Source organism: Sus scrofa, chromosome 8 (genome assembly GCF_054392235.1).
Source record: "Sus scrofa isolate SSC_HxYL_T2T_F1_AM1 chromosome 8, Sscrofa_HxYL_maternal_Yorkshire_Landrace_v2.0, whole genome shotgun sequence".
NCBI classification, from domain to species: domain Eukaryota; kingdom Metazoa; phylum Chordata; class Mammalia; order Artiodactyla; family Suidae; genus Sus; species Sus scrofa.
In genome coordinates, this window is record NC_139390.1 from 119,729,784 (window position 1) to 119,746,054 (window position 16,271).

The following is a 16,271-nucleotide window of genomic DNA, read 5'->3' on the forward strand; positions in this document are numbered from 1 at the left end:
AAGACATGGTATTAAGTTCTCCTTCCCAACACTACTCACAATAACAGCAAAAGGAAAACTTGACATGTAATGATGAAAATCTCTAGGCTCCATTCATAGTATTCCTAGCCCAAGACATTTTTTTAAATATGGATTTTTCAATGCTTGCTTTTCTCCTTTCAACATTGACTACCAGTTTATCCCATCACAGTCAGAAAGTAAATTGGGGAAAATGTATGAGGTATGGCAAAATGAATACAGTAGGGAGACATAAGACAGTGTAAAACTATATCAAATCAGAAAAAAATCATTTTGGTAACAAAGAAATTTTTACAGTATTTTCCCTCAAAGCTTGATGTTTTGTTCTGGCTTCCACATTAGTGAAAATTTGACATTCAGATCAAGAACTTGATTAGTTACAGGAGACAGTAACTAATTCTTTATACCTCATTATGTAAAGTCATCCTTGACACTAAATCATATAAGGACTAACTTTTACAGGTGGCAGAAACATTACCTTGGCCTTCTTAGGATTAAGTATAGTGTTCAATAATCTACAGAAACTTGCCTTCTAAATCCACTGGAGCTGAGGTTTCTTCTTCAGAAACATCAAATCACATTGTTAAAAAAAAACAGAAGAAAGTTTTTGGAAGTAACATAGGATGTGAAATGAATTCCTAAAAGAAAAGAGAAAAGGAAGAAACTGGTTAAAAGGATAGCTTCGTGTTATGGTTACTTATAATTATTTCCAGCTTGTACCAGTTCATCTGAGCAGTTGAATAGTTTTAAGGGTTCAATTAGAAAACTCATACAACCAGAAATCAGAGGTTTTTAGCATCCATAATGAAACTTCAAATAAATACACTGAATGTGCTTTCATGATGTAATCCTAAGGGAAAAAAAAAATCAGAAAGTTGTTTTTTTCTGTGCTTTAAATAAACCTGCTGTTGTAGTTCATTTTCATCGTAGCCACCGAGATATTTTAATTTATACTCAAAAAGTGATCCTTCGGGGAAATAAGTGGTCTGGGTACAGACACTACTTTCTCATTCCTTTTTTTTTCCTCCCTCAATAATTTCATAAATCAATCATTCCCAAAACTGGCTGCCTGGAGGTTCTTATTACAACAAATGTTCTTGCTGTAATCCTCAAAAGTAGGTATCATGCTGACTTGAATTCTAATTAGCCCTTAAGCAAGAAGAATATTGTATGGTTAATTCATTCAGTGTCAAGACACATTAATCAAAATATTGGTGATGCTTTTAGCACCCAGGCAAATCAGCACTTATTTTTCAAGCCCTGTTGTACTATTTTTTGGGCAATGAAAATTGGATCTGCTTGGGGTAATGGATATCATGGAAAGCATGACTTGGTTTAAGCTGGCATATTGGGGGCGGTTTTTTTGGACAGGTTAAAAAATTATATCTTTTACTCCTTTAATTGATGATGACTTATAAAAATAAAACAAATGGTAATAAATGAAAAACCAGAGATTTTTCTGTGGGCAAAAGCTAATCAGTTAGGACTTTCTGGCCACCATTCCATTAACAGATGGTAGGTTCTGGAAGTTTATAGGGAAACACCTGGTGAGCCATTTCTGTATGGATGAAGCTGTATCTTCATTCTTAGCTTGACTAACAGTTTCATCTATGTGTATTTGTTGACTCTTCTCACTTATATGAAGGATATCCCCTATGTAAATTTGACAAAAGAGTCCTAAGTGAATTGTCCTGGTATCAATGTAAAATATCAAGTTAAGGTCATATGAAATTCTTTCTTGTCATGTATTAAATAAGAGTTTCAAGAAAAATCAGCCCAGATTTTATTATGGAATTCTAAGACGTAATGACTTAATAGTCATTGTTAGATCATGTTTTTAAAGACCGTCCTACCTTTCTCTTGCCCTTTTGTGATAATAGAAATTTTGTTGTCTCCGTGGTTGGTAAAGGTGGTACTTGTTTGCATTGTTTGGGGGTGCTTTGGGGCCAGAATAACACAGAATTTAAACTATCTCAATAGGCTGTTTAAATTTTTTAAAAGTGATAGCAGATGAGTTGAGCAAAAGTGGCTTCAGTAAGAAATATTATCTTTGCAGCATCTTGCTTTTATCTTATGGAATGAATAGATCCCACCGTCCCAGAGCTAAGTCTTCTTGTAGCTTGCTTCATTTGTCTGTGTGCATATTGCCAATTTATGAAAGAAAACAGAGAGAGAAGGAGAAACTCTGACACTCTAATCAACAAGGGAGCTTTTTGTTTGGTGGGAAAACAGGGTAGTATTTTGAATATAGCCTGTATTAGTTACTATGACATATTTTCGTTGAGCTTCATATGGCGAGATCAAAGTTGTGGCTGCTGAAAGTCTTGGCTATAGTTGGAAAGATCAGTGTGAGACCATTAGGCCATCCAAAATTGGTCATGTAGCAGTACACCTTTGATTTCAGCTCTAGCTATTCTTTGTAAACTTGGTTCTTCATTTTCAAGTGCTCTGACTGTTTTTGTTTGTTTGTTTGTTTTTGTCTTTTTGCCTTTTTCTAGGGCCGCTCCCTCAGCATATGGAGGTTCCCAGGCTAGGGGTCTAATCAGAGCTGTAGCCACCGGCCTACGCCAGAACAGCAACACAGGATCCGAGCCGCATCTGCAACCTACACCACAGCTCACAGCAGTGCCAGATCCTTAACCCACTGAGCAAGGCCGGGGATCCAACCCACAACCTCATGGTTCCTAGTTGGATTCGTTAACCACTGAGCCACGACGGGAACTCCTGCTCTGACTGACTGTTTAAAACTTTCATTCAAATTAGCAGCCTGTATCAGATTTTCAGATAGGTCTGTTGGCCGTTGATGCTGCTGATCCAGCAGTTTATCACTAGACCCACCTAATTGTGCTTTATCCTGAATTAATAGTACTTATTCTGCCCAACCTGAATCCCAGGTTAGTTGCCAAAAATCACAGACACTCTAATATTCATCTTTCCTACTAGTTCAGTACAGGAAAATGTGTTACTATCTTGTTATTGAGAGCAAGACTTTTAACTCATTGGTGGTGAGTTAATTCATTAATGTTAAGAAGAAACAAAGGTCAAGATTCATGAAACAACTAAGGAAGAAATCAGGTGCAATATCGAAGACAAGGCCAGAAAGTTAAACCAAATTTTTTTTCCATTTTGAAATTTGATGCTACATTAACGCCATATTACAAGAGCATGAACAAGAGTTGTGATTCCTGTTCCTCTGACAACTACTTGATCACTGGTAGGCTTGTGGTTTCGGTAGCAGAATTTGGTGCCAGCCATTACTTATTTTTAGTGATTAAAATTTTGAAAGGGTCTGATAAATAGAGTTTATTTTTTTTTTTTTTACTTCCAGGCTTTGTTTAAATCATAGCTCTGTTTTTATTTTAAGAGTTAGATATTACATTGTTTATATTTTTCTAGCTGTTTCACCAGGTTAGATCTAGTTGGACATTGTGAGGAACAGTGAAGACAAAATAATAACAAAAACAGCAGATCATTCTGGGCTTAATTGTTCTTGATAGAGAAATAAAACATTTTAAAATGCTTATTCTCCATTTATCTCCTCTCCTCCGGTCCTCTCCGCTCCCTCTGTGCATTCCTCCATCATTCCTTCTTCTCTTCCTTCTTTTTATTTTCTCTCTCCCTATATTTAAGCCCTACCTTTGCAAACAATGACAGTTTAAATCTGCCAGTTGGTTGCCTTCATGATTTTGATTCCCTTCCACACAAGATCAAGAGAACCAATATGCATGGAATCCCAGCTGACTTTGTTATCTTGTTCTCAACAATAACAAAAGTAAATACCAAAATGCCATCTCACCTGAGGTAGTGAATGAATACAGAGAAGAAGGAAAATTTAGAATACACACACACACAAATATACATATATGTGTGTATATATATATGTATGAAATTAGATAGACAGACAGACAGATAGGTAGACAGATATGAGAAAAACAGATTAAAGTGACCCAAGTAATTGGTGCTCTTAAGTTCTTAATACTATTCATTGATGCCATGGTGTTCATGACAAATCCCTGTTTAAAACCTCTGCCTTGGAGTTCCCGTCGTGGCGCAGTGGTTAACGAATCCGACTAGGAACCATGAGGTTGCGGGTTCGATCCCTGCCCTTGCTCGGTGGGTTGGCGATCCGGCATTGCCGTGAGCTGTGGTGTAGGTTGCAGACGCGGCTCGGATCCCGAGTTGCTGTGGCTCTCGTAGGCCGGTGGCTACAGCTCCGATTCAACCCCTAGCCTGGGAACCTCCATATGCCACGGGAGCGGCCCAAGAAATAGCAACAACAACAACAAAAAAGACGAAAGACAAAAAAAATAAATAAATAAAAAATAAATAAAATAAATAAATAAAACCTCTGCCTTGGAGTTCCCGTCATGGCACAGCAGAAACAAATCTGACTGGGAACCATGAAGTTGCGGGTTCAATCCCTGGACTTGCTCAGTAGGTTAAGGATCCGGTGTTGCCATGGGCTGTGGTGTAGGTCAAAGACACAGCTTGGATCTGGCGTCGCTGTGGCTGTGATGCAGGCCAGCGGCTACGGTTCCGATTAAATTCGACCCCTAGCCTGGGAACCTCCATGTGCTGCAGGTGCAGCCCTGAGAAAGACAAAAAAAAAAAGACAAAAACAACAACAACAACAACAAAAACTGCCTTTCCCTCATTTTTCTTAAACATTTTTTGGTTGTCACTTTTTAAAAAAGCACTAATACATCATAAACTGAAAAGATTAATACTGTTTCAGAAAGGGTCATATTTTATTGTTTTCACCTCAATGGTAGGGCTATTTTACTTGCTGTTTACCTGTGTAAATCCACATTTCCCTGATTATGACAGCCAGCATCTGCTCTTTTCAAAGGACCTCTGCCTAATGTTCCCATGTTATTCCTATAGCGGCTCACTGAAATTATAATTGGGTGTCTAATTTGGGTAATTGCCTTGTAAAAAATAAAAAGAAAAAACTCTAGATTTAATTGTTTCTTAGTAAAAAGTATTATAAAAGTTTAATTCCATTATAGTTCCAGTTTACTCTATTCCATCTCTCCTCTACCTCATCTATTCAGAGAATATGTGTGAATAATTTCCAATTTAGCAATCTCATATTTCCCATTGATTAAATGAGATATTTAAAAACAGCTCTGAGAATCATCATGCAGTCCAGTAAAAGTAGATACATTTCTCCTGCATATTGTCATGAAAACTTACAAAATTTCATCTTTGTGTAGTCTGATTTACTTCAAAGATAATTTCCCCAGTTCCCATTGTGGCCCAGCAGAAATGAATCTGACTAGGATCGATGAGGACATAGGTTTGATCCCTGGCCTTGCTCAGTGAGTTAAGGATCTGGTACTCCCGTGAGCTATGATATAGGTCACAGATGCTACTCAGATTTGGTGTTGCTGTGGCTGTGGTGTAGGCCGGTAGCTACAGCTGCAATTTGACCCCTAGCCTGGGAACCTCCATATGCCATGTGTGCAGCCCTAAAAAGCAAAAGAAAAAAAAATTTCCCCAAAACGTTTGAATCCTATTTCAGCTGCTTTCCCCTACTTTTCTTAGGCTTTATATCCTTCCTCTATCCTGGTTAACTAGAACTATGTCTAAAATAGAATAACCACTGGCTTATTTTTTAATTGCATTATAATACCTATAGAACTATAGGTTATCATAGCCTTTCTTCTAGACATTTTAGGAGAATCTACATCAGTCCTTGTCAAGGAGGCAAGTTTTGTTTTTTTTAAGTATTACATTTATCTCAGGAAATTTAATAAACATGACCATTTTCTCCTTACCCTTTTCTACAGGAAGAAAACTCATTCTTAGTAAACCTTTATTTTTTTAATTACTCAATGAATTTTATTACATTTATAGTTGTGCAATGATCATCATGACCCAGTTTGACAGTTTTTCCATCCCAAATCCCCAGCCCCACCCCCACCCCCAACCTGTCTCATTTGGAAACCATAACTTTTTCAAAGTCTGTGAGTCAGTATCTCTTCTCCAAAGAAGTTCATTGTGTCTTTTTTTAGATTCCACACCTAAGTGATAGCATATGATGTTGGTGTTTCACTGTCTGATGAACTTCACTTAGCATGATGATTTCTAGGTCCATCCATGTTGCTACAAATTTCTTTCCTTTTAATGGCCGATTAATATTCCATTGTGTATATGTACCATATCTTCTTTATCCACTCCTCTGTCGATGGAGATTTATGTTGTTTCAATGTCTTGGCTATTGTATATAGTGCTGCAGTGAACATTAGAGTACATGTATTTTTCCGAGTCCTGGTTTTCTCTGGATAGATGCCCAGGAGTGGGATTGCTGGATCAAATGGTAGTTCTATTTTTAGTTTTCTGAGGAATCTCCATACTGTTTTCCACAGTGGTTGCACCAATTTACATTCCCACCAACAGAGTGGTAGGGTTCCCTTTTCTCCACACCCTCTCCACATTTATTGTTTTGTTTGTCGACTTTTTGATGATAGCCCTCTGGCCACTGTAAGGTGGTACCTCCTCTCATTTCTCTACGTTACACATTTTTGGTTTTGCAGTCCTAAGTGCTCTGGCAAGATAGATATTATCTCATAAATGATGAGAAAATCTAGGGTTACTTAGCCCCATACAGTTTGTAAGGAATCAAGGAGTCATCATGTATATCACCAATTAGCTGCAGAGATGTTGTAATACTACTACTACTACTACTAATAGTAATGATAGCTAGCATTTTTGAGCAACAATAATAACATTTATTGTTCACTTTGTTCTAGAGCTGGTGCTAAGTGCTTTGCTTGCATTATCTAATAAGTCTTGACCAAGCCACTCCCTAATGATACCAGCATCTTCCATTATTTGCCACCTCAGGATTCTAGCTTGCCAAGCCAGGCTTTAACTCAATTCTGTACCTTTGTACCAACAGTTCTCAAAGATTTTTGTCTCAAAACCCTTTTACACACTTAAAAATTAAGATTGAGTTTTTGATATGTGTATTTATTGATATTTCTGTATTAGAAATCAAAGCAGAAATTTAAAAAACCCGTTAAATGTTAATTAACATTTTTTATGAAGTGTAACTGAACTTTGTTACAAAACAAAAGAATTAGCAGGAAGAGTGACATTGTTACCCTTTTATTCCCCAGATCCCTTCAATGTCTGGCTTAATAGAAGGCAGCTGGATGGATTATCATATCTACTTTTACATTAAATCTGTAGCAATTTGTTGTTTTGGTTGAAGTGTATGAAGAAAAACCAGCCTCATGCAGATATGTAATTCTTCAAGGGAAGATTATTTTAATAGCTTTTCCATAAAACTGTGGGTATTCTGTTTTGATACTATTGCAAACTCTCAGAGTGGTGGTAGTTCAGCTAGAGGTTAGGTGCAACGTGGAAACTGAAACCACATCAATAAAATTTTCCTACTCTGTACACAATAAGGGTAAGTGAAAAGGTATTCTGAGAACCTCCAGTATAAGTCTAGGAAGGTAAGAAAGAGCCCAACCAGCTCGAGACCCTGAGTAAACATATTTATGCCTTATTTACTTCAATAATTGTCTTTGAAGCCTAAGACAAAAGAGACCAGTGATTATTTTCTCCACATCCTGCCAAGATATAGACAGGATGGAGACAATGTCTCTAAAGTAACTGAGAGCTCTGGAATTAAATAAACATAAAACCTAAAGTTAAGTATGCTATTTTTCCCCTTGAATAAACTGAAGTAAGAAATGAAGGTATTGAGATGGCAAGTGCTTTCTTAGAGTGGCGTAATGAGGTATAACTAATCATATTCAAAACCTTTTAAATTAGCCAGTATTAATAGTGCTAAAAATGCTACATGTCTAATGCATAGCTAATTTTATATCTTGAAATAAAAAATTTCACCCTGAACATTTTGTTTAAAGTAAATTTCTGGAGATTCTGGATAGCCTGGTAGTTAAAGGATCCAGCGTTGTTACTGCTGTAGTTCACTTTCGATCTCTGGCCCAGGAACTTCCACATGCCATGAGTGCAGCCAACGAAATTTTTTTTTTAATTAAAAAATTTTAAATAAATAAATAAACAAAGGAAATTTCTATACATTTAACTCAGGAAAACTTAATACATGTTCTGCTTTTTAAAAAGAAGAAAAAACACTTTGGGCTGGCCACTGAGATCACAAAGCCTTATTTATTTACTTGGGAATTATGAAACTGCATGCTTCATCTTTTTATAAACTAAACACTAACCTGAATAAGAAATACATTTTTGCAACATTTACTCTTTTTTCTTCTCTTTTTTTGGTATGCTTTAATTGTGCTTCTATTTGCTTTGCTAACAGTGAAATCATTTTATTTCTGCTTGAAGATATGCAAGAGTCTTGTCTACCTGTAAACTTTCAACCTATTAATTTGCATTATATTTTCATGACAGTAAGTTGTTTCTAATGATATACAATGGACTTCAATACAGCTTTTTTTCTTGAGGATGAAGAGGGAACATTTCCCTTTTTGTATGTAACATTTTATTGGGAGAAATACCTTACTTGTAAATTTTTGTTTGTTTCATTTTTTAAAAAATAACAAATTAAACTGTTTTACAAGAAGTAGAATGGTCATCATGGATTTCTCTGAATATAGTTGATCTTCATCTTAGACCATTAAGAGATCCATCCAAAATTACTTGTTCAGATTTTTCCTCTCCGTGATGCATGAGGGTATGGAGTCAGGTAGAACAAAGTTATAGAAACCTCACAAACAATAAACCTAAAGCATTAGTTCCTCGACACTTTTTTCTTAAACCAGTACAATGAGCATCAGAACTCATTGTCTGTGAGCATCAGAGTTCATCAGTCACTTTGAGTTATTTATCAGTATGACACATTTTGTGGTGCTGATAGCCTTTCATTCCCTACCCAATAACCAAGATTTTATAGGAGGTATTTTAAAAATTCATTTATTTCAAAAATATTTGATGACATTCTAACATTTCTTTTTAAATGTCTTCTCTGTATGTCCCTGCTCAGTTCCAAAAAAAAAAAGTTGACATATAGCTGCCTTAGAAAAAATCAAAAGTATATCAAAAGATATCAGCAAATGCTCCAGAAGTAATCCCATGGGGGAACCAGATAACTCCCAGGAGATATGGGAACAGAGCCATTGCCTTTTTGGTTTTGTTTTGCTTTGCTTTGCTTTAAAATTTTGTTATAGATTTCAGTAAACTATACTTTTACATTTGGATTCACGTTGTTAAGAAGAAAAGAGAACTTTAGAGTATATATGAGAACACTGATCTCAGGTGCTCTCTGACACCAAATACATGGCGTCTTTTCCAACACCAATTCTCCAACTCTGATTCTCTGACACCAGCTGCATGCCTACAGTTCAGTCCTGTTGTGATGCTAACTACTGGGGGTTAGCATCAGATTCTATAGATTTAAGGATTCAGTCCCACAAGACTGCCTTCACTTCAGATCCCAATCACAATTACCACCCACCTCAACCCCTTCCCATTACTGCACTTCCCTCTGACTTGGATACAAATTCCAGGGTTCTCACAGTCACCCACTCCCACCCTCACTCAAGTTTGAGAATTTTCTACAGTGACTCACAGACTTTGGGAAAATGCCATACTTACTATTATAGTTTATTATACAAGATTAAAATGAACCGCCAAATGAAGAGGTACTGTAGGGTGATGTCAAAAGTGTCCTGATTGTGGGAGCCTCTGTCCTCGTGGAGTTGGGGTACACCATCCTTCCAGCACATCAGTGTGTTCACCAGCTCTGAAGCTCTCCAAACTGTTGTTTAGGGGGTCTTATGGTGGTTCCCTTATGCAAGCATGATTGAATCATTGGCCATTTGTGATTAAACTCAATTGCCAGCCCCTCTCCCCTCTCTGGACATGGTGAAAAGAGGGGAAAAGGCCAAAAGTTCCAACTTTCTTATCACAGCCCCTATCCCAAAGCTATCTAGGGGCTCACAATAGTCACCCTATTAGCATAGACTCAAGTATGTTTGAAAGGAGCTTGTTAAGAATGACAAAAGATGCTCCTATTTCTCTTATTACTCAGGAAGTTCCAAGGGTTTTAAGAAGCAGAAACAAGACCAAATATATTTTTTATTAAACCACAACTGGGTTTCCTCCAGGTAGTAGAGAAGAGATTTTGGAGGTAAGACAAGGAATGGTGTTTTTCCTTCTGTGTCAAACATTCCTGACTGAATCTCTTCCCTGGCCATGTCCACTATATCAGTTATCTATTACTGCCTACCAAATAACCCCCTAAAGTGGAGTGGCTTAAAATAATAGTTATCTCACAGTTTTGGAGAAACAAGAATTTGAGCATGGCCCTGCTGGGTGCTTCTGGCTCAGGGTCTCCCATGAGGATGCAGTCAGGCTGTCAGCCAGCACTGTGATCTCATCTGAAGACTCAAATGGAGTGGAGCATTTGCTCCCAGATTCACACATGTGGTTGTTGGTAGACCTCGGTTCTTACCACAGGACCTCTCCACAGGACTATGCACATCATGGCAGCTTGTTTTCCCCAAAGTAAGTTGACTCAAGTGAGAGAGAACAAGAAAGGGCCCCATGGAAGGCACGGTCTTTCTTTAACTTAGTCTTAGAAGTGATAGCCCATTACCTTTGCCATATTCTGTTCATTAGATATGAGTCAGTAAATCTAGTGCCAAGCAGAGGGGTTACACAAGGGCGTTGAATACCAGGAGGTGGGATCTCTGAGGCCCCGCTTAGAGGATGCCTACCACATCCATTAAACATAATGGATCTCGGAGTTCCCATCGTGGCTCAGTGGTTAACAAACCTGACTAATATCCATGAAGACATGGGTTCAGTCCCTGGCCTCGCTCAGTGGGTTAAGGATCCAGCATTGCCATGAGCTGTGGTGTAGGTTGCAGACGTGGCTCAGATCCCATGTTGCTGTGGCTGTGGCATAGGCTGGCCACTGTAGCTCTGATTCGACCCCTAGCCTGGGAACCTCCATATGCCGTGGGTATGGCCTTAAAAAAAAAAGACAAAAAGAGAAAAAATAAAAAATTAAACATAATGAATCTTAATTTGGTAGATGACAAGATGCACTGGACAACAGATAGAAAGGAAATTGTGAAGACATTTATCTGGTTTCCCTGTCACTTTTACTTTCTAAATCTTCTTCAAAACTTTGCTCAGAGTTTTGTCACTGATCAAAACCAATTCTGGTTAATTTTATAGTCAGTAGCTGGATCTCAGCAAAAAAAATCTACATATAATCAAAAGAGTAAAATCCCAATAGAAGGAAATCAGTTTAACTCTACATATTTACTGTCAAATGATTAATGGTCTTATATGCTCACTTTTTTAAAGGGAGAACCAGGTTTCATTGGTCCTCAAGGAGAACCAGGCTTACCAGGGTTACCAGGAACAAAGGTAAATGGAATCTTTTTCCCTTCCTTTCTGAAATGTTTTGTCATATATTTTTAGTCCATTATATTGCTTAGGTGACCACGTTTTTGCCTAGTAGAGAATGAAAGCAGCTTACCACCCACTACTAATACTTCCAATGGGAATATCATAGCAAATAGAGTAATAGGAAGTTAATTCCAGAAAGCCTTAGGCAAGCCAATAGGAGGGTGGAATACGGTTGTTGCTCCAGTCGTCCCCCAATTGCACCTAAGTTGATACGATGCTATTAGTCTCCTGGCCGTATGGAAAAGTGAGGGAATTCTGAGGAGGAGAGATAGAACTCATTAATTCCTGCTCTTTGTTACCAATTTTAAGACACACTTGTAAATCAAACATTATTACTATTTTCCCATCACTCCCTAGATTTCAAAGGCCAGTACTGATGTCATATTGATTCCTAAGTGCCTCATCCCAAAAAGGAATAACTTCTGCAGAGTGATTCTGTAATGAAAACCATCTCATGATCTTCTCCTTGGCAACCCGAGAGAGGGCCCTAAGAGCAAAATCTGTGCCACCATATAAAAAATTATGTTCCTGTGGATACAGTCAGAGCCACAGTTCCCTTTTAATCTACCCAGTAAGACATAAAAAGGTACAGCTCAGAGGATGGAACTTTATTCATGACAGACTCATGAATCAAAAAAGGAGCAAAATTAGATCAAACTACATTCTTTTATTTTTAAACCATAGCAGTCTTTGCTTCAATGTGTATCGCATTCACCAGAAATAAGCCAGAATGATTTCCAAGAGCTAGAGAAATATGTTCACGGTCTGTGCTGACAGAGGAGTCCTCATTTCCTCTGGTCAAGAGAAAATCACTCTAATCCTAGTAAATGGAAACTATGTGTGGCCTAAGGGGGACTGAAACTTGGTCGAATGTATGCAGAATTGCTGTTTCCTCAAGCAATTTCTCTTTCACGCAATGAGCTGTCAGGCTTATTAACAAAATATGAGGAATGCCTGTTTTAGCCTGAACAGATTTACAAAAGAAATGCACTTTCTGGAATAAAAAGAGCTAGAACAAGAGCATACTGAGCATCCCATGCTCATGTCAGAATGGTTGTGTTTATTCAGGCTGGCAGCCTCAGAGTCAGGTAGAGAAAGCAAGCAACTTCATGGATAAGCGCAAAGAAACAGGAGTACTCGCACGCTCGTGATCTCTAAATGTTTGCAGCGTTTCGTCTGCTAAACAAGGGAACCTAGAGGTAACACAGGCTGTGGAGAGTAGAGTTCATCCCCAAACATCTTTTCTTTTGTTCAATCATTTTAAACTCTTCTGCAGTCAAAAAAATCCAGATGTAGAGCCATAAAGTCAACATTCATTACTGTCCATGAAGAACTCAGCCTGGTTTTACAGACCTGGTACTTTTATAACAGATACTGCTCTGAACTCCCAATAAAAGTAAGGACTGTACTGTAACTGTTCTGTATTTCTACAAGAAGAGCTGTGCATAAGAAACTCATTTAGCAATATTTTGAAGTTAATTTTCGGCTGAATTACCTCTCTAACGTGAATTTGATATCACAACGGAAAGAAAAGTCATGATTATTTAAAAATCTCTTTCAGCAGAACACTAGTGTTTTGCCAGTTGTGTAAGCAGACTGGGGTTGTACCCGTAAACTCAGATTTATCAAATAAACGAACTCTGCCTATTTTAACCCCTACACAGGGAAGAGAGATCACAAGGAAGAAAGGCATATAATGGCATCTAAAAATCTATTTTACGTACTGCTGTATTCTCAGCATCTGTATCTGTGCCTGGGAGAAACTGACATCCTAAAGAAACAGGGTTTTATTATGAATCATTTAGAATACTTTGAATAATACTGTTTATTCATTGATTCAACACTTTTTTTTGCAAGAGATTTTTCTAGTCTTTGAGAAATGGAGAGTACATGCAGTCTCTGCTCTACTGAAGCTTACATTGCAGTATGTGTGAAGAAGGAGTGGAAGGAAAGAAAAAAGTAATTCCATATACATAATGTAATTCCAGTGGGGAATAAGCTACTAATTAGGGGCAAGATAATAATAAGTGATTCTAGATAAACAAAGGTAGACTCCAAATCTGTGGTAGATACTACAGAAAATCCTTTTGTAAGGGTTTTGTTTTTCTCTAAATATAGTTACCATTTTAGAATTCTTCTGTAAAATACTAGGAGAAACACCAAACATGGTATGTATTTTTTTAATAAAATGTTCATATACCTGCAGAAGCTCTTCAGTCTCTAATCCCTGGAAAATCCCTTCTGGAGCATCTCTTCCATGTCCTGCATCCAGTCGGGTCCCTTGCCTTTCTCTCAGCCTCTCTATTCTTCCACCCCGTTTGGCTCATCACACTGAGAAACCTACTGAATCTTCTTTAGTCCTGGCCCTAATCTACCCCCCACCCCCACACCCCACCCCACCCCCGCAGACCCACAAAGGCTTCCCAGAGTGGGCAGGATACAGATGAAGATCTTGGAATTGAAAACCCAAATCACCCATCGAAGATGGGATCCTATTTTCTTTTCCTTTCCAAGATGAATCAGTCCTTCAGTGAGGAGGGTGCCTCCCTCATGCATAAACATACCATTGCTAGAAGTCAAAACTTGTTTGATGGTTGCAGTGTTATCCATCATGCGGGAAGCTGGACACTCTCTACTCGGTGTTCAGGAGTGTAAAACAGCACCCTCTTCCTGGATGCCGATGTGGCAAGCTTTTACAAAGTTTATGCTTTTTGACACAGCCATTTCCCAACTAGGAATCCATCCTAAGAAAATGACCAGAAATGTGCAAAAAGGTTTATATACAAAAACATTTATGCAAAACTTGAAGATTGAGTGCAATCAGTTCTAAATTACAGCTCTCCCGCATTAAAGGCTTTGGGTAAGTTACTTAACCTCTCTGAGCTTCAATTTCCTTATCTGTAGACTGTGGATACTAACGTTTTTCTCATTTGTCCTGAGGATTAGAGAAGCTAATGCACATAGAGTGTCTTGCGCAGTTCCTGCACTCATCAATAGCACAGTCATAAATAGCAGTAATTATAAAATACACCCTACCTATCCTTTAGGACATGACCCAAGTCTCACCAAAAGAAAGTCAATCTGGACCATTGAAAAGAAAGTGCATATATACACATATATATAAAATTGGGTCACTTTGTGGTAAAGCAGAAATTGACAGAACATTGTAACTCAACTATAATTTTAAAAATTAAAAACAAAAACCCTGTGGAGTTCCCTCTCTTCTCACATATGGCCTGACATTACTCTGTAACCCTTTAACTGTTTTGTTCATGGGGATCTCATCTGTCCAACTAGATCGCTGGCTCCCTGAGGGCAGTGGCCATGACCATCCTTCCCAGAGCTATCAAGATAGTAAAAGCTGTAACACCCATGTGTCCTGTACCATGCCGAGTACTTTTTGATTCTAAAACCAGTACGATAATTTTCTCCATTTTACAGAGGAAACTGAGGCTTTCAGAACTTAACTAACTTTCCCCTAAACATAGAACTGGTAAGTAACAGACCCAGGATTAAAGCTCAGGAGGTCTAGTTACAAAGCCCGGCACTTAGCCGTTTTGCCATGCTTCTTCCTGGTAGATCTTAAAAAGTGGCTGCAGAATGAAAACTATGTCCATGCCTGTTGTGAGGTGTAATGATGGCCCTTATCAATTCCCTTTAAGGGTCTTTTATTTACCAACATAGCTATCTGACAGGCATTTACCAAACCATTTCCTTGTTTATAAAAATGGGAATGAAAATACAAACATCGGATAGTTGGTTTTCTTTTTTTTTTTTTTTTTTGGTCTTTTTTTTCCATTTCTTGGGCTGCTCCCACAGCATATGGAGGTTCCCAGGCTAGGGGTTGAATCGGAGCCGTAGGCGCCGGCCTACCCCACAGCCACAGCAACGCGGGATCCGAGCTGCGTCTGTGACCTACACCACAGCTCACAGCAATGCCGGCTCCTTAACCCACTGAGCGAGGCCAGGGATCGAACCCTCAACCTCATGGTTCCTAGTCAGATTTGTTAACCACTGCACCACGACGGGAACTCCGGATAGTTGTTTTGATTATTAAATGAGATAAACCATGTTGAGATTCATTCAATACCAAGTACATGACAAGTAAAGAGTAATTTTCTGCTTTCTTTAATTTTATTCAACTCATTCATTAATCTACAGGGACCAGTCTGGAAGGGGGAGAAGGGTCACCATTTACCTGTTTTGCTATTTGTGACAGGGTGAACGTGGGGAGGCAGGGCCTCCTGGAAGAGGGGATCGAGGGGAGCCTGGAGCCCCTGGACCAAAGGTCAGTTATCCTTGCACTGGAAAACAACATTCTTTGGTCTGGAAATGTCTGCTACTTACTTTAGAACATGCAACTAAAATAAAATTATTTGAGGGGCATTAAAACAGCTAAAATCACAAATAATTTATTGAAATGCACACCAATTGGTTCTTCTCTAAAGGGATTTTACAGTTCAGCTTTTCCAGTTTACACTGTTCTGTTCAGTCAACAAATGTAATAAACATCTAAATGTAAATGGGAGGGTTCCCTTGCGGTGTCGCAGGTTAAGAATCTGGCTTTGACACTGCCGGGGCTCTGGTCACTGCTGTGGCACAGGTTCAATCCTTGGCCCAGGAACTTTCACATGTTTCAGGTGCAGCCAATAAATTAATATACAAGGAGAGGCATTGTCACATTAACATGTTGCCACTTAATGTGTATTAAAACCTACCGAGGAAAATGTGGATCCATGCTGTGTTAGTTTCTGCAGTAACTTGATGGAAATATGGGAATTAAGGATTTATTTGACTCTTCAAACTATTCCTCTAAACTTCCTGCAAACTAA

At 38.4% G+C, this 16,271-nt stretch overlaps 1 protein-coding gene across 50 annotated transcripts in view; it reads left to right on the forward strand.

Annotated features, from left to right (window-relative positions):
* COL25A1 (collagen type XXV alpha 1 chain) overlaps positions 1 to 16,271 on the forward strand; it is a 456,561-nt gene that overhangs the window by 382,535 nt on the left and 57,755 nt on the right. For all 50 annotated transcript variants that reach the window (XR_014813225.1, XR_014813215.1, XR_014813219.1 and 47 more), the window contains 2 exons: positions 11,335 to 11,397; positions 15,659 to 15,727. Coding sequence is in view for 32 of the 50 variants with exons in the window: in XM_084973255.1 (XP_084829381.1) it covers positions 11,335 to 11,397; positions 15,659 to 15,727 (132 nt within the window). In the remaining 18 variants the exon portion in view is untranslated. The remainder of the gene's footprint in view (positions 1 to 11,334; positions 11,398 to 15,658; positions 15,728 to 16,271) is intronic.